The 23,031-nt window shown below is 54.8% G+C and overlaps 1 protein-coding gene across 1 annotated transcript in view; it reads left to right on the forward strand.

Moving 5' to 3' along the window:
- Positions 1 to 4,905: 4,905 nt before the first annotated feature.
- The window catches only part of psmc3 (proteasome 26S subunit, ATPase 3), a 35,226-nt gene continuing 17,100 nt past the window's right edge, over positions 4,906 to 23,031 (forward strand). The window contains 11 exon segments of the mRNA XM_068045835.1: positions 4,906 to 4,947; positions 16,101 to 16,173; positions 16,176 to 16,222; positions 16,706 to 16,768; positions 17,044 to 17,181; positions 17,917 to 18,077; positions 18,201 to 18,225; positions 20,065 to 20,145; positions 20,420 to 20,649; positions 20,912 to 21,140; positions 21,828 to 21,947. Coding sequence (XP_067901936.1) covers positions 4,906 to 4,947; positions 16,101 to 16,173; positions 16,176 to 16,222; positions 16,706 to 16,768; positions 17,044 to 17,181; positions 17,917 to 18,077; positions 18,201 to 18,225; positions 20,065 to 20,145; positions 20,420 to 20,649; positions 20,912 to 21,140; positions 21,828 to 21,947 — 1,209 coding nt within the window.

Raw genomic sequence — 23,031 nt, forward strand, 5'->3', positions numbered from 1 at the left:
CAGCAGCAGGGCTTCTTTCTTGTTTAGGCTGGATCTCTTTCCACAGCCTCTCGTTGGACTGCTTTCTGTGAGATTGTTCCTCTTGGATGTCATCAGTGCATGCAAATAATTACCCGCTTTCCAGTATGAATGGGCGCATGCAGGCGCTGATGTCACCACACAATGACATCCTCAGTCCTCAATAGCTGCAATCGCCATCTCCATTCCCCTGAGCAGTACCCCACTTCCTCCCATCATATCTGTTTCAAATGTCACTTCCCACTCTCAGCCGCTCGCTCCCCACCTCACTGCTGCCTTCCCTCAGCCACTTGCTTCCGTCCTTGTTGCTTCCCCCCTCAGCCACTTGCTCCTGCCCTCGCCACTTCCCACCTCGCTGCTTCCTCCCCATAGCCACTCGCTCCCGCTCTTGCTACTTTCCCCCTCAGCCGCTCGCTACCCCACCCCCCGCACCCTCCCCCCAGCCGCTCGCTTCCCGCCTCGCCGCACCCTCACCTCATCCAATCACTCCCCAATTCCTCCCACCCCCCCTTGGCCGCATGCTCCAGGCCTTGCCACTTTCCCCTCTTCAGCCAGTTGCTCTCCGTGGGGATGGGATGGAGGTGGCGGTCGCAGCCATTGAGGGGGTTTGGGTTTAATTTGTTTTTTGTGATAAATTGAGCAGCACCATCTTTATTACTGGCAGCTGCCTGAGATGTCACAGACAGTGACTTTTCAGTGCCTGAGGCTATATTTATGCATGTGGCATTACTGCGCCACCTAGTGGCTGCATTGCCAACAAACGCAGCCTATCTTTTAAGGTCAAAATTCATCAATTAGAGTTTCTGTTAGTTGACACATGACCATCTCCCCTGCTGTGACTATACAGGGGACCAGGATGCAGACTGCATGGCTAACTATTTATGTCTGGATGGGTATTATTCTGTTTTGATGTGTCTACATATTTTTTGTCTCAGAAGAAACCCATTCAATTCAGGAATATTTCTTGATTGTTTCAGGGTGGGTGCAGCTGACACCTCAGTCGGAATGTATCCTTTTGTCCTTTCAAGACAGTGAGGCAACTTCTGATTACACAGGCAAGGTCATCTGACCTTCGGTGGCCATCTTTGCAGCACATTGTCCACTTTTTAAAGGAAAAGTCAATTTCAAAGAGTCCACATTGAATAAAGTTCATATCTTAAAAGTTAGAAATACAATATGTCTTTACTGGGCATAAGAGTCATTTAATCTTGCCTACCTTACCGACAGGACATATTGAGAGGGTGGTTAGCAAAGCATATGTGATCTTGGGCTTCATAAATGGAAATATTGAATACAAAAGTAGGGAAGTTATCTTGAACCTTTATAAAGCTCTGGTTTGGCCTAACTAGAGTAATATGTCCAGTTCTGGTCACCACACTTTCAGAAGGATGTGAGGGTCCTTGAGAAGACGCAGAGGAGATTTACCAGAATGGTTCCAGGTATGAGGGATTTTAGCTACAAGGTTAGGTTGGAGAAGATGGGATTAGAAACATAGAAAATAGGAGCAGGAGTAGGCCATTGGCCCTTCGAGCCTGCTCTGCCATTCATTATGATCATGGCTGATCATCCAACTCAGTAGCCTGTTCCCACTTTCCCCCCATATCCTTTGATCCCTTTAAACCCAAGAGCTCTATCTAACTCCTTCTTGAAAACATACAATGTTTTGGCCTCAACTGCTTTCTGTGGTAGCGAATTCCACAGACTCACCACTCTCTGGGTGAAGAAATTTCTCCTCATCTTAGTCCTGAATAGTTTACCCCGTAGACTATGACCCCTGGTTCTTGACTCCCCCACCATCAGGAACATCCTTCCTGCATCTACCCTGTCAAGTCCTGTTAGAATTTTATAGGTTTCTATGAGATCTTCCCTCACTCTTCTGAATTCCAGTGAATATAATCCTAACCGACTCAATCTCTCCTTATACGTCAGTCCCGCCATCCCAGGAATCAGTCTGGTAAACCTTCGCTGCACTCCCACTATAGCAAGAACATCCTTCCTCAGATAAGAAGTCCAAAACTGCACACAATATTCCAGGTGTTGTCTCACCAAGGCCCTGTATAATTGCAGCAACACATCCCTGCTCCTGTACTCAAATCCTCTCACTATGAAGGCCAACATACTATTTGCCTTTTTTACCACCTGTTGCACCTGCACGCTTACCTTCAGCAACTTGTGTACAAGAACACCCAGGTCTCGTTGCATATTCCCCTCTCTCGGTTTGTAGCCGTTCAGATAATAATCTGCCTTCCTGTTTTTGCTACTAAAGTGGATAACCTCACATTTATTCACATTATACTGCATCTCCCATGCATTAGCCCACTCACTCAACTTGTCCAAATCACCCTGAAGCCTCTCTGCATCCTCCTCACAACTCACGCTCCACCCAGTTTTGTGTCATCTACAAATTTGGAGATATTACATTTAGTTTCCTCATCTAAATCATTAATATATATTGTGAATAGCTGGGATCCCAGCACGATTCCTGTGGTACCCCACTCGTCACTGCCTGCCATTTGGAAAAAGACCCATTTATTCCTACTCTTTGTTTCCTGTCTGCCAACCAATTTTCTAACCATCGCAATACACTACCCCCAATCCCATGCGCTTTAATTTTACACGCTAATCTCTTATGTGGGATTTTTTGTCGAAAGCCTTCTGAAAGTCGAAATAAACCACATCCACTGGTTCTCCCTCATCAACTCTACTAGTTACATCCTCAAAGAATTCTAGTAGATTTGTCAAGCATGATTTGCCTTTCATAAATCCATGCTGACTCTGTCCGATTCTACCACTGTTCTCCAAGTGCTCTGCTATAAAATCTTTGATAATGGACTCTAGAATTTTCCCCACTATCGACGTCAGGCTGACTGGTTTATAATTCCCTGCTTTCTCTCTACCTCCCTTTTTAAATAGTGGGGTTACATTAGCTCCCCTCCAATCTGTAGGAACTGTTCCAGAGTCTATAGAATCTTGGAAGATGACCATCAATGCATCCACTATTTCTAGGGCCACTTCCTTAAGTACTCTGGGATGCAAACCATTAGGCCCTGGGGATTTATCGGCCTTCAATCCCATCAATTTCCCCAACACCATTTCTCTACTAATACTGATTTCTTTCAGTTCCTCTCTCTCACTAAACCCTGTGTTCCCCAACATTTCTGGTATGATATTTGTGTCCTCCTTTGTGAAGACAGAACCAAAGTATGCATTTAGTTGGTCAGCCATTTCTTTGTTCCCCATAATAAAGGGATTGTTCTACTTAGAGCAAAGGAGATTGAGGGGAGATTTGATAGAGGTTACAAGATTACAACAAGTTTAGATAAGGTACACAAAGAAAAGCTGTTCCCATTAGCTGATGGTACAAGGAGTTCATGTTTTGGGCAACAGATGCAGGGGAATGTGAAAAAGAACTTCTGTAAGCAGTGAGTGGTAATAAAAGATCAAAGAACAGTACAGCACAGGAACAGGCCATTCGGCCCTCCAAGCCTGCGCCGATCTTGATGCCTGTCTAAACTAAAACCTTTTGCACTTCCGGGGACCGTATCCCTCTATTCCCATCCTATTCATGTATTTGTCAAGATGCCTCTTCCACCACCTCCCCCGGCAGCAAGTTCCAGGCATTCACCACCCTCTGTGTAAAAAACCTGCCTCGCACATCCCCTCTAAACTTTGCCCCTCACGCCTTAAACCTATGTCCCCCAGTAACTGACTCTTCCACCCTGGGAAAAAGCTGCTGACTATCCACTCTCTCCATGCCACTCATAACTTTGTAAACCTCTATCATGTCATCTCCTCCACCTCCATCATTCCAGTGAAAACAATCAGCGTTTATCCAACCTCTCCTCATAGCTAATGCCCTCCAGACCAGGCAACATCCTGGTTATCCTCTTCAAACCCTCTCCAAAGACTCCACATACTTCTGGTAGTGTGGCGACCAGAATTGTACGCAATATTCCAAGTGTGGCCTAACTAAGGTTCTGTACAGCTGCAGCATGATTTGCTAATTTTTATACTCTATGCCCCAACCGATGGAGGCAAGCATGATGACCTGGAACTCCCCGCCTATGAGATTGGTGGAAGCAGAGACGATCAATGGTTTCAAAAGGAAATTGGATGGGCACTTGAGGGAAATGAACTTGCAGGGCTATGGGGATAGAGCAGGAAAATCGAACTAACTGGATTGCTCTACAGAGAGCTGGCATGAACTCGATGGGCAGAATAGCCTCCTTCCATGCCATAATTACTCATACACCCTATCACAGACCTTCACTTTTGCTCTGCCCCCTTCCTGCCTTTCCCTTTCTCTGCACTTTCTTATAAACTGTTACATTTCTAATTTCCTCCAGTTTTGATGAAGGGTCATCAAACCTGAAATATTAACTCCGTTTTTCTGTCCACAGGTGCTGCCGGAACAGCTGTGTATTTCCAGCACTTTCTGTTTTATCCCTACAACAAATTAACTGGTCATTTCTCTGATTATTATCTTTGGGATCTTGCTGTGTGAGAATTGGCCGCAGATTTCCTGCAGGAACAACACTTCAAAAGTGCAGCTCCAGCAGCTTGCTTGATTGACAGCCGGTCCATCGCCCATCATGCACCGCGCCTTTGCCCCGCACAAATATGGCGGCGGCCGCAACAACACTCAGCACTTTCCAGCACCATGTGACGTACTGAGGTAAATATGTTCCCGGTGTCCGCAGATTCGGCACGGACCGAGAGTCAGGAGTTAATCTTAAGGCAGCAGTGGCCGCAATGGGGTGCATTATGCACCGGGCATAGTGATATTCGCTGAAGGTAGCCGGCAAGGCGACCTCGGGGAGAGGGCGGCGAAGCGGAGCTCCGGCGAAAGTGCAGCGAGGAGCCGAACGGAGAGGCCAAACAGGAAACATGGCGTCTCTGAACGACAGATCGGTGTGGGATGAAGTGGAGGTGAGTGTGGAAATAGAGAGAGTGTGGCAATGGAGAGAGTGTGGGAATAGAGAGTGTGGGAATGGAGAGAGAGAGAGAATAGAGAGAGTGTGGGAATGGAGAGAGAGAATAGAGAGAGTGTGGGAATGGAGAGAGAGAGAGAGAATAGAGAGAGTGTGGGAATGGAGAGAGTGTGGGAATAGAGAGTGTGGGAATGGAGAGAGAGAGAGAATAGAGAGAGTGTGGGAATGGAGAGAGAGAGAGAGAATAGAGAGAGTGTGGGAATGGAGAGAGTGTGGGAATAGAGAGTGTGGGAATGGAGAGAGAGAGAGAATAGAGAGAGTGTGGGAATGGAGAGAGAGTGTGGGAATGGAGAGAGTGTGGGAATGGAGAGAGAGTGTGGGAATGGAGAGAGAGTGTGGGAATGGAGAGAGTGTGGGAATGGAGAGAGAGTGTGGGAATGGAGAGAGAGTGTGGGAATGGAGAGAGAGTGTGGGAATGGAGAGAGAGTGTGGGAATGGAGAGAGAGTGTGGGAATGGAGAGAGAGTGTGGGAATGGAGAGAGAGTGTGGGAATGGAGAGAGAGTGTGGGAGTGGAGAGAGAGTGTGGGAGTGGAGAGAGAGTGTGGGAGTGGAGAGAGAGTGTGGGAGTGGAGAGAGAGTGTGGAGTGGAGAGAGAGTGTGGGAGTGGAGAGAGAGTGTGGGAGTGGAGAGAGAGTGTGGAGTGGAGAGAGAGTGTGGGAGTGGAGAGAGAGTGTGGGAGTGGAGAGAGAGTGTGGGAGTGGAGAGAGAGTGTGGGAGTGGAGAGAGAGTGTGGGAGTGGAGAGAGAGTGTGGGAGTGGAGAGAGAGTGTGGGAGTGGAGAGAGAGTGTGGGAGTGGAGAGAGAGTGTGGGAGTGGAGAGAGAGTGTGGGAGTGGAGAGAGAGTGGCGGGAGTGGAGAGAGAGTGGCGGGAGTGGAGAGAGAGTGGCGGGAGTGGAGAGAGAGTGGGGAGTGGAGAGAGAGTGGCGGGAGTGGAGGAGAGTGGCGGGAGTGGAGAGAGAGTGGCGGGAGTGGAGAGAGAGTGGAGGGAGTGGAGAGAGAGTGGCGGGAGTGGAGAGAGAGTGGCGGGAGTGGAGAGAGAGTGGCGGGAGTGGAGAGAGAGTGGCGGGAGTGGAGAGAGAGTGGCGGGAGTGGAGAGAGAGTGGCGGGAGTGGAGAGAGAGTGGCGGGAGTTGGAGAGAGAGAGTGGCGGGAGTGGAGAGAGAGTGGCGGGAGTGGAGAGAGAGTGGCGGGAGTGGAGAGAGAGTGGCGGGAGTGGAGAGAGAGTGGCGGGAGTGGAGAGAGAGTGGCGGGAGTGGAGAGAGAGTGGCGGGAGTGGAGAGAGAGTGGCGGGAGTGGAGAGAGAGTGGCGGGAGTGGAGAGAGAGTGGCGGGAGTGGAGAGAGAGTGGCGGGAGTGGAGAGAGAGTGGCGGGAGTGGAGAGAGAGTGGCGGGAGTGGAGAGAGAGTGGCGGGAGTGGAGAGAGAGTGGCGGGAGTGGAGAGAGAGTGGCGGGAGTGGAGAGAGAGTGGCGGGAGTGGAGAGAGAGTGGCGGAGTGGAGAGAGAGTGGCGGGAGTGGAGAGAGAGTGGCGGGAGTGGAGAGAGAGTGGCGGGAGTGGAGAGAGAGTGTGGCGGGAGTGGAGAGAGAGTGGGCGGGAGTGGAAGAGAGTGGAGGGAGGAGAGTGGGAGAGAGAGTGTGGCGGGAGTGGAGAGAGAGTGTGGCGGGAGTGGAGAGAGAGTGTGGCGGGAGTGGAGAGAGAGTGTGGCGGGAGTGGAGAGAGAGTGTGGCGGGAGTGGAGAGAGAGTGGGCGGGAGTGGAGAGAGAGTGTGGCGGGAGTGGAGAGAGAGTGGCGGGAGTGGAGAGAGAGTGTGGCGGGAGTGGAGAGAGAGTGCTGGCGGGAGTGGAGAGAGAGTGTGGCGGGAGTGGAGAGAGAGTGTGGCGGGAGTGGAGAGAGAGTGTGGCGGGAGTGGAGAGAGAGTGTGGCGGGAGTGGAGAGAGAGTGTGGCGGGAGTGGAGAGAGAGTGTGGCGGGAGTGGAGAGAGAGTGTGGCGGGAGTGGAGAGAGAGTGTGGCGGGAGTGGAGAGAGAGTGTGGCGGGAGTGGAGAGAGAGTGTGGCGGGAGTGGAGAGAGAGTGTGGCGGGAGTGGAGAGAGAGTGTGGCGGAGTGGAGAGAGAGTGTGGCGGGAGTGGAGAGAGAGTGTGGCGGGAGTGGAGAGAGAGTGTGGCGGGAGTGGAGAGAGAGTGTGGCGGGAGTGGAGAGAGAGTGTGGCGGGAGTGGAGAGAGAGTGTGGCGGGAGTGGAGAGAGAGTGTGGCGGGAGTGGAGAGAGAGTGTGGCGGGAGTGGAGAGAGAGTGTGGCGGGAGTGGAGAGAGAGTGTGGCGGGAGTGGAGAGAGAGTGTGGCGGGAGTGGAGAGAGAGTGTGGCGGGAGTGGAGAGAGAGTGTGGCGGGAGTGGAGAGAGAGTGTGGCGGGAGTGGAGAGAGAGTGTGGCGGGAGTGGAGAGAGAGTGTGGCGGGAGTGGAGAGAGAGTGTGGCGGGAGTGGAGAGAGAGTGTGGCGGGAGTGGAGAGAGAGTGTGGCGGGAGTGGAGAGAGAGTGTGGCGGGAGTGGAGAGAGAGTGTGGCGGGAGTGGAGAGAGAGTGTGGCGGGAGTGGAGAGAGAGTGTGGCGGGAGTGGAGAGAGAGTGTGGCGGGAGTGGAGAGAGAGTGTGGCGGGAGTGGAGAGAGAGTGTGGCGGGAGTGGAGAGAGAGTGTGGCGGGAGTGGAGAGAGAGTGTCGGGAGTGGAGAGAGAGTGTGGCGGAGTGGAGAGAGAGTGTGGCGGGAGTGGAGAGAGAGTGTGGCGGGAGTGGAGAGAGAGTGTGGCGGGAGTGGAGAGAGAGTGTGGCGGGAGTGGAGAGAGAGTGTGGCGGGAGTGGAGAGAGAGTGTGGCGGGAGTGGAGAGAGAGTGTGGCGGGAGTGGAGAGAGAGTGTGGCGGGAGTGGCGAGAGAGTGTGGCGGGAGTGGCGAGAGAGTGTGCGGGAGTGGCTGAGAGAGTGTGGCGGGAGTGGCGAGAGAGTGTGGCGGGAGTGGAGAGAGAGTGTGGCGGGAGTGGCGAGAGAGTGTGGCGGGTAGTGGCGAGAGAGTGTGGCGGGAGTGGCGAGAGAGTGTGGCGGGAGTGGCGAGAGAGTGTGGCGGGAGTGGCGAGAGAGTGTGGCGGGAGTGGCGAGAGAGTGTGGCGGGAGTGGCGAGAGAGTGTGGCGGGAGTGGCGAGAGAGTGTGGCGGGAGTGGCGAGAGAGTGTGGCGGAGTGGCGAGAGAGTGTGGCGGGAGTGGCGAGAGAGAGTGGCGGGGAGTGGCGAGAGAGAGTGGCGGGAGTGGCGAGAGAGAGTGGCGGGAGTGGCGAGAGAGAGTGGCGGGAGTGGCGAGAGAGAGTGGCGGGAGTGGCGAGAGAGAGTGGCGGGAGTGGCGAGAGAGAGTGGCGGGAGTGGCGAGAGAGAGTGGCGGGAGTGGCGAGAGAGAGTGGCGGGAGTGGCGAGAGAGAGTGGCGGGAGTGGCGAGAGAGAGTGGCGGGAGTGGCGAGAGAGAGTGGCGGGAGTGGCGAGAGAGAGTGGCGGGAGTGGCGAGAGAGAGTGGCGGGAGTGGCGAGAGAGAGTGGCGGGAGTGGCGAGAGAGAGTGGCGGGGAGTGGCGAGAGAGAGTGGCGGGAGTGGCGAGAGAGAGTGGCGGGAGTGGCGAGAGAGAGTGGCGGGAGTGGCGAGAGAGAGTGGCGGGAGTGGCGAGAGAGAGTGGCGGAGTGGCGAGAGAGAGTGGCGGGAGTGGCGAGAGAGAGTGGCGGGAGTGGCGAGAGAGAGTGGCGGGAGTGGCGAGAGAGAGTGGCGGGAGTGGCGAGAGAGAGTGGCGGGAGTGGCGAGAGAGAGTGGCGGGAGTGGCGAGAGAGAGTGGCGGGAGTGGCGAGAGAGAGTGGCGGGAGTGGCGAGAGAGAGTGGCGGGAGTGGCGAGAGAGAGTGGCGGGAGTGGCGAGAGAGAGTGGCGGGAGTGGCGAGAGAGAGTGGCGGGAGTGGCGAGAGAGAGTGGCGGGAGTGGCGAGAGAGAGTGGCGGGAGTGGCGAGAGAGAGTGGCGGGAGTGGCGAGAGAGAGTGGCGGGAGTGGCGAGAGAGAGTGGCGGGAGTGGCGAGAGAGAGTGGCGGGAGTGGCGAGAGAGAGTGGCGGGAGTGGCGAGAGAGAGTGGCGGGAGTGGCGAGAGAGAGTGGCGGGAGTGGCGAGAGAGGAGTGGCGGGAGTGGCGAGAGAGAGTGGCGGGAGTGGCGAGAGAGAGTGGCGGGAGTGGCGAGAGAGAGTGGCGGGAGTGGCGAGAGAGAGTGGCGGGAGTGGCGAGAGAGAGTGGCGGGAGTGGCGAGAGAGAGTGGCGGGAGTGGCGAGAGAGAGTGGCGGGAGTGGCGAGAGAGAGTGGCGGGAGTGGCGAGAGAGAGTGGCGGGAGTGGCGAGAGAGAGTGGCGGGAGTGGCGAGAGAGAGTGGCGGGAGTGGCGAGAGAGAGTGGCGGGAGTGGCGAGAGAGAGTGGCGGGAGTGGCGAGAGAGAGTGGCGGGAGTGGCGAGAGAGAGTGGCGGGAGTGGCGAGAGAGAGTGGCGGGAGTGGCGAGAGAGAGTGGCGGGAGTGGCGAGAGAGAGTGGCGGTGAGTGGCGAGAGAGAGTGGCGGGAGTGGCGAGAGAGAGTGGCGGGAGTGGCGAGAGAGAGTGGCGGGAGTGGCGAGAGAGAGTGGCGGGAGTGGCGAGAGAGAGTGGCGGGAGTGGCGAGAGAGAGTGGCGGGAGTGGCGAGAGAGAGTGGCGGGAGTGGCGAGAGAGAGTGGCGGGAGTGGCGAGAGAGAGTGGCGGGAGTGGCGAGAGAGAGTGGCGGGGAGTGGCGAGAGAGAGTGGCGGGAGTGGCGAGAGAGAGTGGCGGGAGTGGCGAGAGAGAGTGGCGGGAGTGGCGAGAGAGAGTGGCGGGAGTGGCGAGAGAGAGTGGCGGGAGTGGCGAGAGAGAGTGGCGGGAGTGGCGAGAGAGAGTGGCGGGAGTGGCGAGAGAGAGTGGCGGGAGTGGCGAGAGAGAGTGGCGGGAGTGGCGAGAGAGAGTGGCGGGTAGTGGCGAGAGAGAGTGGCGGGAGTGGCGAGAGAGAGTGGCGGGATAGTGGCGAGAGAGAGTGGCGGGAGTGGCGAGAGAGAGTGGCGGAGTGGCGAGAGAGAGTGGCGGGAGTGGCGAGAGAGAGTGGCGGGAGTGGCGAGAGAGAGTGGCGGGAAGTGGCGAGAGAGAGTGGCGGGAGTGGCGAGAGAGAGTGGCGGGAGTGGCGAGAGAGAGTGGCGGGAAGTGGCGAGAGAGAGTGGCGGGGAGTGGCGAGAGAGAGTGGCGGGAGTGGCGAGAGAGAGTGGCGGGAGTGGCGAGAGAGAGTGGCGGGAGTGGCGAGAGAGAGTGGCGGGAGTGGCGAGAGAGAGTGGCGGGAGTGGCGAGAGAGAGTGGCGGGAGTGGCGAGAGAGAGTGGCGGGAGTGGCGAGAGAGAGTGGCGGGAGTGGCGAGAGAGAGTGGCGGGAGTGGCGAGAGAGAGTGGCGGGAGTGGCGAGAGAGAGTGGCGGGAGTGGCGAGAGAGAGTGGCGGGAGTGGCGAGAGAGAGTGGCGGGAGTGGCGAGAGAGAGTGGCGGGAGTGGCGAGAGAGAGTGGCGGGAGTGGCGAGAGAGAGTGGCGGGAGTGGCGAGAGAGAGTGGCGGGGAGTGGCGAGAGAGAGTGGCGGGAGTGGCGAGAGAGAGTGGCGGGGAGAGGCGAGAGAGAGTGGCGGGAGAGAGTGGCGAGAGAGAGTGGCGGGAGAGAGTGGCGAGAGAGAGTGGCGGGAGAGAGTGGCGGGAGAGAGTGGCGAGAGAGAGTGGCGGGAGAGAGTGGCGAGAGAGAGTGGCGGGAGAGAGTGGCGAGAGAGAGTGGCGGAGAGAGTGGCGAGAGAGAGTGGCGGGAGAGAGTGGCGAGAGAGAGTGGCGGGAGAGAGTGGCGAGAGAGAGTGGCGGGAGAGAGTGGCGAGAGAGAGTGGCGGGAGAGAGTGGCGAGAGAGAGTGGCGGGAGAGAGTGGCGAGAGAGAGTGGCGGGAGAGAGTGGGCGAGAGAGAGTGGCGGGAGAGAGTGGCGAGAGAGAGTGGCGGGAGAGAGTGGCGAGAGAGAGTGGCGGGAGAGAGTGGCGAGAGAGAGTGGCGGGAGAGAGTGGCGAGAGAGAGTGGCGGGAGAGAGTGGCGGGAGAGAGTGGCGAGAGAGAGTGGCGGGAGAGAGTGGCGAGAGAGAGTGGCGGGAGAGAGTGGCGAGAGAGAGTGGCGGGAGTGGCGAGAGAGAGTGGCGGGAGTGGCGAGAGAGAGTGGCGGGAGTGGCGAGAGAGAGTGGCGGGAGTGGCGAGAGAGAGTGGCGGGAGTGGCGAGAGAGTGTGGCGGGAGTGGCGGGAATAGAGAGTGTGGCGGGAGGGTGGGAGAGGGTGTGGGAGGGGGGAGGGGGAGAGGGTGTGGAGGGGGGAGGGTGGAGGGTGGGGGAGGGTGGGGGGGGAGAGTGTGAATGGAGAGAGGGAGAGAGAATAGTGTGTGTGGGAATGGAGAGAGGGAGAGTGTGGGAGGGGGGAGAGAGAGAGAGAGAATGGAGTGTGTGGGAATGGAGAGGGGGAGAGTGTGGGAGGGGAGAGAGAGAATACAGTGTGTGGGAATGGAGAGAGGTAGAGTGTGGGAGGGGAGAGAGAGAGTAGTGTGTGGGAATGGAGAGAGGGAGAGTGTGGGAGGGGAGAGAGAGAATAGAGTGTGTGGGAATGGAGAGAGGGAGAGTGTGGGAGGAGAGAGAGAGAGAGAGAAGAGAGTGTGTGGAATGGAGAGAGAGGTGTGGGAATGGAGAGAGAGTGTGTGGGAATGGAGAGAGAGTGTGTGGGAATGGAGAGAGAGTGTGTGGGAATGGAGAGAGAGTGTGTGGGAATGGAGAGAGAGTGTGTGGGAATGGAGAGAGAGTGTGTGGGAATGGAGAGAGAGTGTGTGGGAATGGAGAGAGAGTGTGTGAGGAATGGAGAGAGAGTGTGTGGGAATGGAGAGAGAGTGTGGGAATGGAGAGAGAGCTGTGTGGGAATGGAGAGAGAGTGTGTGGGAATGGAGAGAGAGTGTGTGGGAATGGAGAGTGAGTGTGTGGGAATGGAGAGAGAGTGAGTGTGTGGGAATGGAGAGAGAGTGAGTGTGTGGAATGGAGAGAGAGAGAGGTGTGGGAATGGAGAGAGAGAGAGTGTGGGAATGGAGAGAGAGAGAGAGTGTGTGGAATGGAGAGAGAGAGAGAGAGTGTGTGGGAATGGAGAGAGAGAGAGAGAGTGTGTGGGAATGGAGAGAGAGAGAGAGAGTGTGTGGGAATGGAGAGAGAGAGAGAGAGTGTGTGGGAATGGAGAGAGAGAGAGAGAGTGTGTGGGAATGGAGAGAGAGAGAGAGAGTGTGTGGGAATGGAGAGAGAGAGAGAGAGAGTGTGTGGGAATGGAGAGAGAGAGAGAGAGTGTGTGGGAATGGAGAGAGAGAGAGAGAGAGTGTGTGGGAATGGAGAGAGAGAGAGAGAGTGTGTGGGAATGGAGAGAGAGAGAGAGAGTGTGTGGGAATGGAGAGAGAGAGAGAGAGTGTGTGGGAATGGAGAGAGAGAGAGAGAGTGTGTGGGAATGGAGAGAGAGAGAGAGAGTGTGTGGAATGGAGAGAGAGAGAGAGAGTGTGTGGGAATGGAGAGAGAGAGAGAGAGTGTGTGGGAATGGAGAGAGAGAGAGAGAGTGTGTGGGAATGGAGAGAGAGAGAGAGAGTGTGTGGGAATGGGAGAGAGAGAGGAGAGAGTGTGTGGGAATGGAGAGAGAGAGAGAGTGTGTGGGAATGGAGAGAGAGAGAGAGAGTGTGTGGGAATGGAGAGAGAGAGAGAGAGTGTGTGGGAATGGAGAGAGAGAGAGAGAGTGTGTGGGAATGGAGAGAGAGAGAGAGAGTGTGTGGGAATGGAGAGAGAGAGAGAGAGTGTGTGGGAATGGAGAGAGAGAGAGAGAGAGTGTGTGGGAATGGAGAGAGAGAGAGAGAGTGTGTGGAATGGAGAGAGAGAGAGAGAGAGTGTGTGGGAATGGAGAGAGAGAGAGAGAGTGTGTGGGAATGGAGAGAGAGAGAGAGAGTGTGTGGGAATGGAGAGAGAGAGAGAGAGTGTGTGGGAATGGAGAGAGAGAGAGAGAGTGTGTGGGAATGGAGAGAGAGAGAGAGAGTGTGTGGGAATGGAGAGAGAGAGAGAGAGTGTGTGGGAATGGAGAGAGAGAGAGAGAGTGTGTGGGAATGGAGAGAGAGAGAGAGTGTGTGGGAATGGAGAGAGAGAGAGAGAGTGTGTGGGAATGGATGAGAGAGAGAGAGTGTGTGGAATGGAGAGAGAGAGAGAGAGAGAGTGGAGAGAGAGAGAGAGAGTGTGTGGAATGGAGAGAGAGAGAGAGAGTGTGTGGGAATGGAGAGAGAGAGAGAGTGTGTGGGAAGGAGAGAGAGAGAGTGTGTGGGAATGGAGAGAGAGAGAGAGAGTGTGTGGATGGAGAGAGAGAGTGTGAGAGTGTGTGGGATTGGAGAGAGAGAGAGAGAGTTGTGTGGGAATGGAGAGAGAGAGAGTGAGTGTGTGGGAATGGTGAGAGAGAGAGAGAGAGTTGTGTGGGATTGGAGAGTTGAGAGAGAGAGTGTGTTTGTGGATTGGAGAGAGAGAGAGAGAGAGTGTGTGGGAATGGGGAGAGTGAGTTGTGTGTGTGTGGGATGGAGAGAGAGAGAGAGAGAGTGTGTGGGAGTGGAGAGAGAGAGAGAGAGTGTGTGGGATTGGGAGTGAGAGAGAGAGTGTGTGGATTGGAGAGAGAGAGAGAGAGTGTGTGTGGTGGGAGTGGAGTGGAGAGAGTGTGTGTGGGAGTGGGGTTGAGTGAGTGAGTGTGTGGGAGTGGTGTGTGTGGGAGTGTGATTTGAGTGTTTGGTGTTGGTGGGAGTGGAGAGTGTGTGGAGAGTGGTGAGTGGGTGTGTGTGGGAGTGGAGAGAGAGAGAGAGTGTTGGTGTGTGGGGGGTGTGTGTGGTGTGTGGTTGTGGGGGGAGTGTGTGGTGGGTGGGAGTGTGTGGAGTAGAGAGAGAGAGAGAGAGAGAGTGAGTGAGTGAGTGAGAGTGGTGTGGAGAGAGAGAGAGAGAGAGAGTGAGTGTGTGTGGGTGTGGAGTGAGAGAGAGTGTGTGTGTGTGTGTGGGTGAGAGAGAGAGAGAGAGAGAGAGTGAGAGAATGGAGAGAGAGAGAGAGAGAGTGTGGGAATGAGGAGAGAGAGAGAGAGAGAGTGTGGAGGAGAGTGGTGTGTGTTGAGTGAGAGAGAGAGTGTGTGGGAGAGAGAGAGAGAGAGAGAGTGAGTGAGTGGTGAGTGAGAGAGAGAGAGAGTGAGTGAGTGGGAGTGGAGAGAGAGAGAGAGAGAGTGAGTGAGTGTGTGGGAGTGGAGAGAGAGAGAGAGTGAGTGAGTGTGTGGGAGTGGAGAGAGAGAGAGAGAGATGAGTGAGTGAGTGAGTGGGAGTGGAGAGAGAGAGAGAGAGAGATGAGAGAGTGAGTGAGTGAGTGAGTGTGGGAGTGGAGAGAGTGAGTGAGTTTGTGTGAGTGGTGTGTGAGAGGGAGAGTGTTGTGTGTGTGTGGTGTGGTGAGTGGAGAGAGTGTTGTTGGTTGAGAGAGAGTGAGTGAGTGTGTTGGGAGTGGAGAGAGAGAGAGAGTGAAGAGAGAGAGTGAGTGGAGAGGAGAGGAGAGAGAGAGAGTGTGAGGAGTGGAGGAGTGGAGGTGTGTGTGTGTTGGGATTGGGGTGAGTGTGTGTGTGAGTGTGTGGATGGAGTTTGGTTGTGTTTGTTAGATGGAGATGTGAGTGTTAGTGTTTGATTTGTGTGTGTTTTGTGATGAGGGATTGAGTGTGTTGTGTGATGTGTAGTGGGATGGAGTAGAGTGTGTGTGATTGTGTGATGGTGAGGAGAGTGTGTGTGAAGGAATGAGAGTGTAGAGTAGATGGTATTGTTGTGATTGTAAGAGAGATGAGTGTGGAATGTAGATGGGAAGGGATGAATTGTGATGAGTTAATGGATCTGTTCATGTTATTCGCTCCTTCCCTCTCTCGCTCCCTGCCGCTCGCTCTATCTTCCCTTTTCCTCTCACTCTGTTATTATGGAAGTGAGTGAAATGATGGTATGATTTGTAGTTGAAGGGATGATTAGGTGTTGTTAAGTGATGTAGTGTGATAATGTAGTGTGAATTATGAGGTGTGGGTAATGGAGGTAAGGTATGAGGTGTATGATAGGAGTTAGGAAATGAGGATAGTATTGGAGGTGGATTGTGTTGAATGGAGAGGTTTGGTATGTTTGATTAGATGTTTTATGTTTGATTTGATGTGATTTGTAGGAGTATGTGAGTGGTATGGTTGAATTGTGGTGATGGGATTGAGTGTGTGTGGTTGATTGTTTGATTAAGATTAGTAGATTAGATTATGATTAAGGATGATGGAATTTAGATTGTTGGATAGAGTGAGTAAGATAAGGATGAAGGATAGAATTGAAGGTAGTTGATTGAGAGTGTGTAGTGATATGATTGTGATGAGTGAAGATGGTGGGATGTAGACAGGAAGGATGATTGTCAGGAATGTTGATGAGAATGATAGATTAGAATGAAAGTTACAATGATAAGATACAATGATGTACAATATAGTAGGATATGGGGAGTGTAAATGGTGAATAGAATCTTTACGTCATCGAAAGAGCAGAAGGCCTCGGTTTAAGTTCATTCAGACACTGCTGCGTCCTCAGGATGCATTGATGTTCAGCGCAATTTGGTGCTTGGAGTCAAAAGGGGTTTGCAGCAAACTTCTGACTGAGGGGAAGTGCATTCACTGAGCACGGTATCTAAGTTCAAGCTGTCTTCTTCACGCATCAATGAGGCATGTGACATTTAATAGTAAGACACAGAGATGTGCAGTCTTCCCACAAACACTGTCTGCCTTCAGTTTAACTCTATCTGAAAAACAACATATCTGACAGTGCAGCACTCTCAGGTTGGGGAATGGGGGAGGGTCAGGCCTGTGCAGGTTGGGGAATGGGGGAGGGTTAGGCGGTGCGGACTGGTGCCGGGTCAGGCCTGCAGCAGGTTGTAAATAAATCTGTGCAATTCTGCTCATTGCCTCCTTGATTCTGTGTCTCAGTTACTGGATGTTGATCCGAATGATCAGGAGGAGGATGGAGCAAATGTTGATCTGGATTCCAGCGGAAAGGGAAGTGTGCTGTGATTAAAACATCCACCCGTCAGGTGAGAGGTTTGATGGACTAAAGGTTTTAGGGGATGTTGGGTCTGCTGGTGTCTGTTTGGAGGACTGTGTCCTATTACTGTGTGCTGAGCAAAGTGGACAAGATTACTGTTTAGTTTTGACTCATTAATAGTGTGACACAAGAATGTAGAGGTGTGAGCAAGTGAGGGGGGCTTTTGAACACAGCTCGTGCCCTTCATACCTGACTACTGTCTGTCAAAGACCCACCGAGAACAAGCCAATTTGATTCCAGCTGATCTGCTGGATTTTGAGCTGTTGATTTTGACAGCAGGAAAGGGGGAGGTTCTCATTTGGACTTGGCAGTGGAAGTATGAGACCCAGTGGACAGTCCCCATGGGTCAGACCCACTCCCACCCCCCACACAGTGTGGAACAGATTGCAATCCCTGCTGCTGGGCTGAGGCTGGAAGCTGTGCATCAGCTTGTTTTGGTTGATCTGTGAATTAACTGTGATTTCTCTGACAGACCTACTTCTTGCCGGTGATTGGACTGGTTGATGCTGAGAAGCTGAAGCCTGGTGATCTGGTGGTGAGTCCATTGTCCTTGTTTTTATTTATCCAATGGCCACCCCTCACCTGCCTTCCCTTCCTTCTCCCTTTCACTTTTCACAGATGTTCATTCCAAGTGGATTTAACGTTTAACCTTTCAGTCATGTTGTCCTTCTGTGTGAGTTGGCTGCCCACTCACTAACCCTGAGGATGGGTCTGTGAATGTTCCTCCATTTCTGTTGTGAGACGCCTGTTTCTGCCGTGCCTTTTGGTGTGTGTGTGTTTGCCTGTTTAATCTCCAGCTTTCCCTTCCAGGGTGTGAACAAGGATTCCTACCTGATCCTAGAGACTCTGCCAACAGAGTACGACTCTCGGGTCAAGGCCATGGAGGTGGATGAGCGACCGACTGAACAGTACAGTGATGTCGGGGGGCTGGACAAGCAGATTCAGGAGGTCAGCCACTTCCCGTAGTGATGGGGAGGGTGGTGATGTGTGCGCATTGGAGCCAGAGAACAGGCTGCCCCATGCATGGTGAGGGTGTCCCCTGTGAGGGTGGGGTGTGCCACCAGTACCCAAACTCGGAACATCGATCCCAAGTTTCCTACAATGCAACAATGACTACATGTCAAAAAGTAATTCATTGGCTATAAAGCACTTTGCGCGTCCAATGGTTGTGAAAGGCGCTATATGAATAAAAATCTTCTTTCATATTCCCATTTGATTAAACGGGGAGGAAACCAGCCAAAGAGCACTGACTTATAGCAGACGGGCTGCAGTGTGTGGTGCTGAGAGAAGGCCTCAGAGTGCAAGAGGCTGTTTGACAGGCCTTTTCTGTAATAAAGAACAAAGAACAGTAAAGCACAGGAACAGGCCATTCGCCCTCCAAGCCTGCACCGATCTTGATGCCTGCCTAAACTAACATCTTCTGCACTTCCGGGGCCCATATCCCTCTATTCCCTTCCTATTCATGTATTTGTCAAGATGTCTCTTAAACGTCGCTATCGTATCTGCTTCCACCACCTCCCCTGGCAGCAAGTTCCAGGCACTCACCACCCTCTGTGTAAAAAAAACTTGCCTCGCACATCCCCTCTAAACTTTGCCCCTCGCACCTTAAACCTATGTCCCCTAGTAACTGACACTTCCACCCTGGGAAAAATTATTTAATGTTGCCGACATCTCTCTCTCCAGCTGGTTGAAGCCATCGTCCTTCCTATGAATCACAAGGAGAAGTTTGAGAACCTGGGAATCCAGCCTCCCAAGGGAGTTCTGATGTACGGACCACCAGGAACAGGGAAGACCTTGCTGGCCAGAGCCTGTGCTGCACAGACCAAGGTGAGTGACGGAGACCTGTAGGGTTCTGTGGGGAAGTGCTGCACAAGCTAGCATGTTCAGCCTGGTTATACGATCCAACAATGAGTTTGACTGAGTAACAGAAAAGTTTATGCATTTAATTGGTTCTCACTTAATTCAAGGTCATTGTCAGGCTTATTACCACAGGTGAAATTTGGCTAAGGTGACTCAGGTTTGGACCAGGGGCAACTGAGGGCAGTCAGGTCCCAGCTTGAATCAGCCCACAATTCAGCACTAAACTAGCCATCTCGCACAGAGACCACATGCACGCCTGTTGTTGGCAAAGGAGTTGCCACACTGGTGCAGGGAGAGGACTCTTCCAGAAATTAAAACACTGCTGGGACGGTGCAGAGGGAGCTTTACTCTGCATCTCACCAATTTCTTTTCTTGTTTTATCTAACTTTTTTTTTGAAGGTGGCCTTAATACCCCAGACCCCTTTTTATTTATTTTTGTCTAGGGGGCCTTTATTCCTCAGGCCCCCTTTATAAGTATATTAAATAAATAACTTTATTAAAAGCAGATAAGTGAAACAAAAACTCAAACTAAAATTTTCAGCATCTGTGCAGCACTCCAGCCCCTGCAGTGCCCACTGGTCGCGGAAGGCCTCAAGTAAACTGGCGGGGCGCGCAGACACGAACGTTGTCTCGAAGAGGAGCACACAATCAGGGCGGAAGGAATGCCTGACGGCCCACTGCCTGGACCTGTGAATTGCCACCTTGGCCAGACCGACGAGGAGTTCCTTCTCCCGGCCCACCCCACTCCGCACCGGATGCTCAATGATCACCAAAACCTGAGGAGCAGCCCCCGTAAATACTCCGAGGGGCTGCAACCTCGCACACACCACATACATCTGGAACACTGACTCGTCCAGACTGCAAAAATTACAGCTGGCCTGGGAGTCCGTGAACCTACTTAAAAGTCTATTGCACGGGACTGCTCTGTGCAGCACCCTGCACCTCAGGTCCCTGATGTAAAGGGGGAGGACTCTCGCATAGCGCCAGATGGCAACACGGACCAGCATGGCGTGTTTGGGAGGTTGGCGAGGGCGAGGAAGTGGAGAGTGTGTAGGAGCTGCCCGTACAGGAAACCCCTCCGCACCTTGTGGAATGACAGGGGCATAGATAGATTGGAGAGTTGGGCAGAGAAATGGCAGATGGAGTTCAATCAGGGCAAATGCGAGGTGATGCATTTTGGAAGATCCAATTCAAGAGTGAACTATACAGTAAATGGAAAAGTCCTGGGGAAAATTGATGTCCAGAGAGATTTGGGTGTTCAGGTCCACTGTTCCCTGAAGGTGGCAACGCAGGTAAATAGAGTGGTCAAGAAGGCATACGGCATGCTTTCCTTCATCGGACGGGGCATTGAGTACAAGAGTTGGCAGGTCATGTTACAGTTGTATAGGACTTTGGTTCGGCCACATTTGGAATACTGCGTACAGTTCTGGTCGCCACATTATCAAAAGGATGTGGATGCTTTGGAGAGGGTGCAGAGGAGGTTCACCAGGATGTTGCCTGGTATGGAGGGCGCTAGCTATGAAGAGAGGTTGAGTAGATTAGGATTATTTTCATTAGAAAGACGGAGGTTGAGGGGGGACCTGATTGAGGTGTACAAAATCATGAGAGGTATAGACAGGGTGGATAGCAAGAGGCTTTTTCCCAGAGTGGGGGTTTCACTTACTGGAGGACACGAGTTCAAAGTGAAAGGGGAAAAGTTTAGGGGGGATATGCGTGGAAAGTTCTTTACGCAGAGGGTGGTGGGCACCTGGAACGCATTGCCAGCGGAGGTGGTAGATGCGGGCACGATGGAGTCTTTTAAGATGTATCTAGACAGATACATGAATGGGCAGGAAGAAAAGAGATACAGAACCTTAGAAAATAGGCGACATGTTTAGAGAGAGGATCTGGATCGGCGCAGGCTTGGAGGGCCGAAGGGCCTGTTCCTGTGCTGTAATTATCTTTGTTCTTTGTTCTTGTTCTATTTCCGAGAACCGGCTCAGGTTGTGTGGGACCAAATCCCGAGGAGAGTTTCGTGGCCTGGGTCCGATGAGCAGTTCAGGTCGAACGGGGGTCAGCTCGGCCGGGAGTGCTGCACACTCCTGAGCCCCCTCGTCACCTGCAGTGAGGGACGTCCCAGGGGCTTTGGCTACTCCTTCGCCGGCGGGCGACCATGTTCCAGACTCTGAATAGATCCCGGTAAAAAAGACAGGCAACTGTCTCAGAGGCACAGCTAACGTTCTCCACCAGGAGCTGCGTGTCGTCTTGAAGGCAGTGCCCCTGGCGGAAAAAATGTCGCCAGTGCACACCATCTGGGAGGACGCTCTATGTACAGGTGTCTCTGCAGGGTCCGAAGGAGGAGAGTCGCAGCCTGGGTGCGGACGCACACCAGCGACTGGCTGTCCTCCTCAATCGGGAGACTCAGGACCACAGCAGAGGCCCCATGTTTCCTCTTGCCCCAGAAGAAATTGATGAGCTTCTCCTGGATCTTGGCGAATGTAGGGGGCGGGACCAAAGTGACCAACCGGTACCGCAGCATCAAGGCCACCAGTTGGTTTATGACCAGCGCTGGCACCTGTAGGAAAGCACTCGGAGCAGTCCTGTCCAGTGCCCCAGCCGAGTGGTGACTTTCGCCTCCAACTCATGCCAGTTTGCTGGCCAGGCTTCCTCAGCAGAGCTGAGGTGCATTCCCAGATAAAGGAGGTGCTCCTTGCAAAAAGTGTTAACTCCACCCACCACTGACCCACCAGGAGACCGGAACATTTCTCCCAATTGATCCTCGCGGAGGATGCGGCAGAAAAGGTCTGCTGGCAGTCGCGCATCCTCCACGAGTCAACAGGATCTGTGACCGCGAGGAGCATGTCATTGGCGTAAGCCGAGAGGACGACCCGCATGGCCGATCTGTGCAGAGGCAATCCTGTCAACCTCTTGTGAAGCAGGCCCAGGAACGGCTCCACTCAGATGGTGTACAATTGGCCGGACATGGGGCACCCCTGACACACTCCTCTCCCAAAGCGAATGGGCGCCAACAAGGACCCGTTAACTTTGACCAGAAACTCTGCAACAGCGTATAAAAGTTGGACCCAGGCCACAAAATGCGTCCTGAGTCCGAAGGCGCACAGAGCCCCGAAAAGATATTCATGATCCTTCTCCTGGTCAAGGGAGAGAAAGGTGACCGACAGACCAGTCCTCTGGGAAAGAGGATCAGGTCCCGGACCAGTTGGATGTTGTCCTGGATGGACTGGCCCGTGACCTTGCAGGACTGGTCGCGGTGGATCATGTAGGCCAGCACTGAGCCCAGGCGTGTAGACATAAGCCCGGCAACGATCTTGTAATTCGTGCTGAGACCGGACACCGTTTTAAAGCAGGCGGGGATCGACCCTCTTCGGCAGCAGGACGTTGACCCCTCTACTGCGCCATGAGAGGGGCATCTCCCCGGTCGCCAGGCTTTCCTCCAGTACGTCGCAGAAGCCCTGAGAACTCCATAGTCATCCAGTCCGGGATTTGCACTCGAGAGCTGGTGCAGGGCGCCGGTCAGCTCCGTCAACGGAGCAAAGCCTCCAATCTGTCGACGCCCTCCAGCTGATCTTCGCAGTCCCTCGCACAAATTTCTGCGCAATCTGCTCCTCGTCCTTTGGACGGATCCGGAGAGAACAACGCACTGAATAATAGGAGCCCATTCCTCCAGATCCGTGATGAGGATCCGTTGTCACCAGCACTCAACGACTGCGCGAGCCCCCTGCCATTCTTTCCAGCCTATGTTTCCAGCCATAGAAGAGGTGAGCGTTGTCTTCCAGGATCTGCAATTGACCTCACCTCACGTATGCACCTCGGGACCCGATGAACTGCAGGTCTCTCAGCGCACCCTTCTCTTTGTACGCCTGCCACAGGCATGACCCGACGGCACACCAAGACCACCCACTACCCAACTCAAGCACCTCCCCAAACCCCCATCCTCCCCAACCACCCCCCCACACCCCCCCACAAACCCCCCCCCCCCCCCAAAACCAACCCCACAACAAACACACACCCCCCACAAACCACCACCCAAAACCACCCAAAGACCCACCCCCCCCCCATCAAACCCCCACCCAACCACTCCCCCCCAACCCCCCAACTCCCCCCCAAAACCACCCAAACCACCCCCCCAAACACCCACCCCACAAACACCCCCCCCCAAACCACCCCCCCCCACAACCCACCCCCCCCCAAACCCCCCCCATCACCACCCCCCCAAACAACCCACCCCCCCCCCCATCTTTCCTCCCCCCCCACTCCCCCCCCCCATCATCTCCCACCCCCCCCCCCCATCTCTCCCCCCCCTCAACCCCTCCCCCCCCCATCTTTCCTCCCCCCCCCCACTTCTCCCCCCCCCCCATCTTCCTCCCCCCCCCCCATCTTTCCTCCCCCCCCCCCATCTTCCTCCATCTTCCTCCCCCCATCTTTCCTCCCCCCCCCCTCCCCCCCCCATCTTTCCTCCCCCCCCCCTCCCCCCCCCCATCTTCTCCCCCCCTCCTCCCCCCCCCCATCTTCCTCCCTCCCCCCCCCCCATCTTTCCTCCCTCCCCCCCCCCCCATCTTTCCTCCCCCCCCCCCCCCATCTTTCCTCCCTCCCCCCCCCCCCCATCTTTCCTCCCCTCCCCCCCCCCCCATCTTTCCTCCCTCCCCCCTCCCCCCCCCCATCTTTCCTCCCTCCCCTCCCCCCCCCCATCTTTCCTCCTCCCCTCCCCCCCCCCATCTTTCCTCCCTCCTCCCCCCCCCCCATCTTTCCTCCACTCCCCTCCCCCCCCCCATCTTTCCCCCCTCCCCCCCCCCCCATCTTTCCCCCTCCCCCCCCCCATCTTTCCCCCCTCCCCCCCCCCATCTTTCCCCCTCCCCCCCCCCCCCATCTTTCCCCCCTCCCCCCCCCCCCATCTTTCCTCCCCCCCCCCCCATCTTTCCTCCCCCCCCCCCCCATCTA

Source organism: Heterodontus francisci, chromosome 14 (assembly GCF_036365525.1).
Source record: "Heterodontus francisci isolate sHetFra1 chromosome 14, sHetFra1.hap1, whole genome shotgun sequence".
In the NCBI taxonomy this organism is placed as follows: Eukaryota; Metazoa; Chordata; class Chondrichthyes; order Heterodontiformes; family Heterodontidae; genus Heterodontus; species Heterodontus francisci.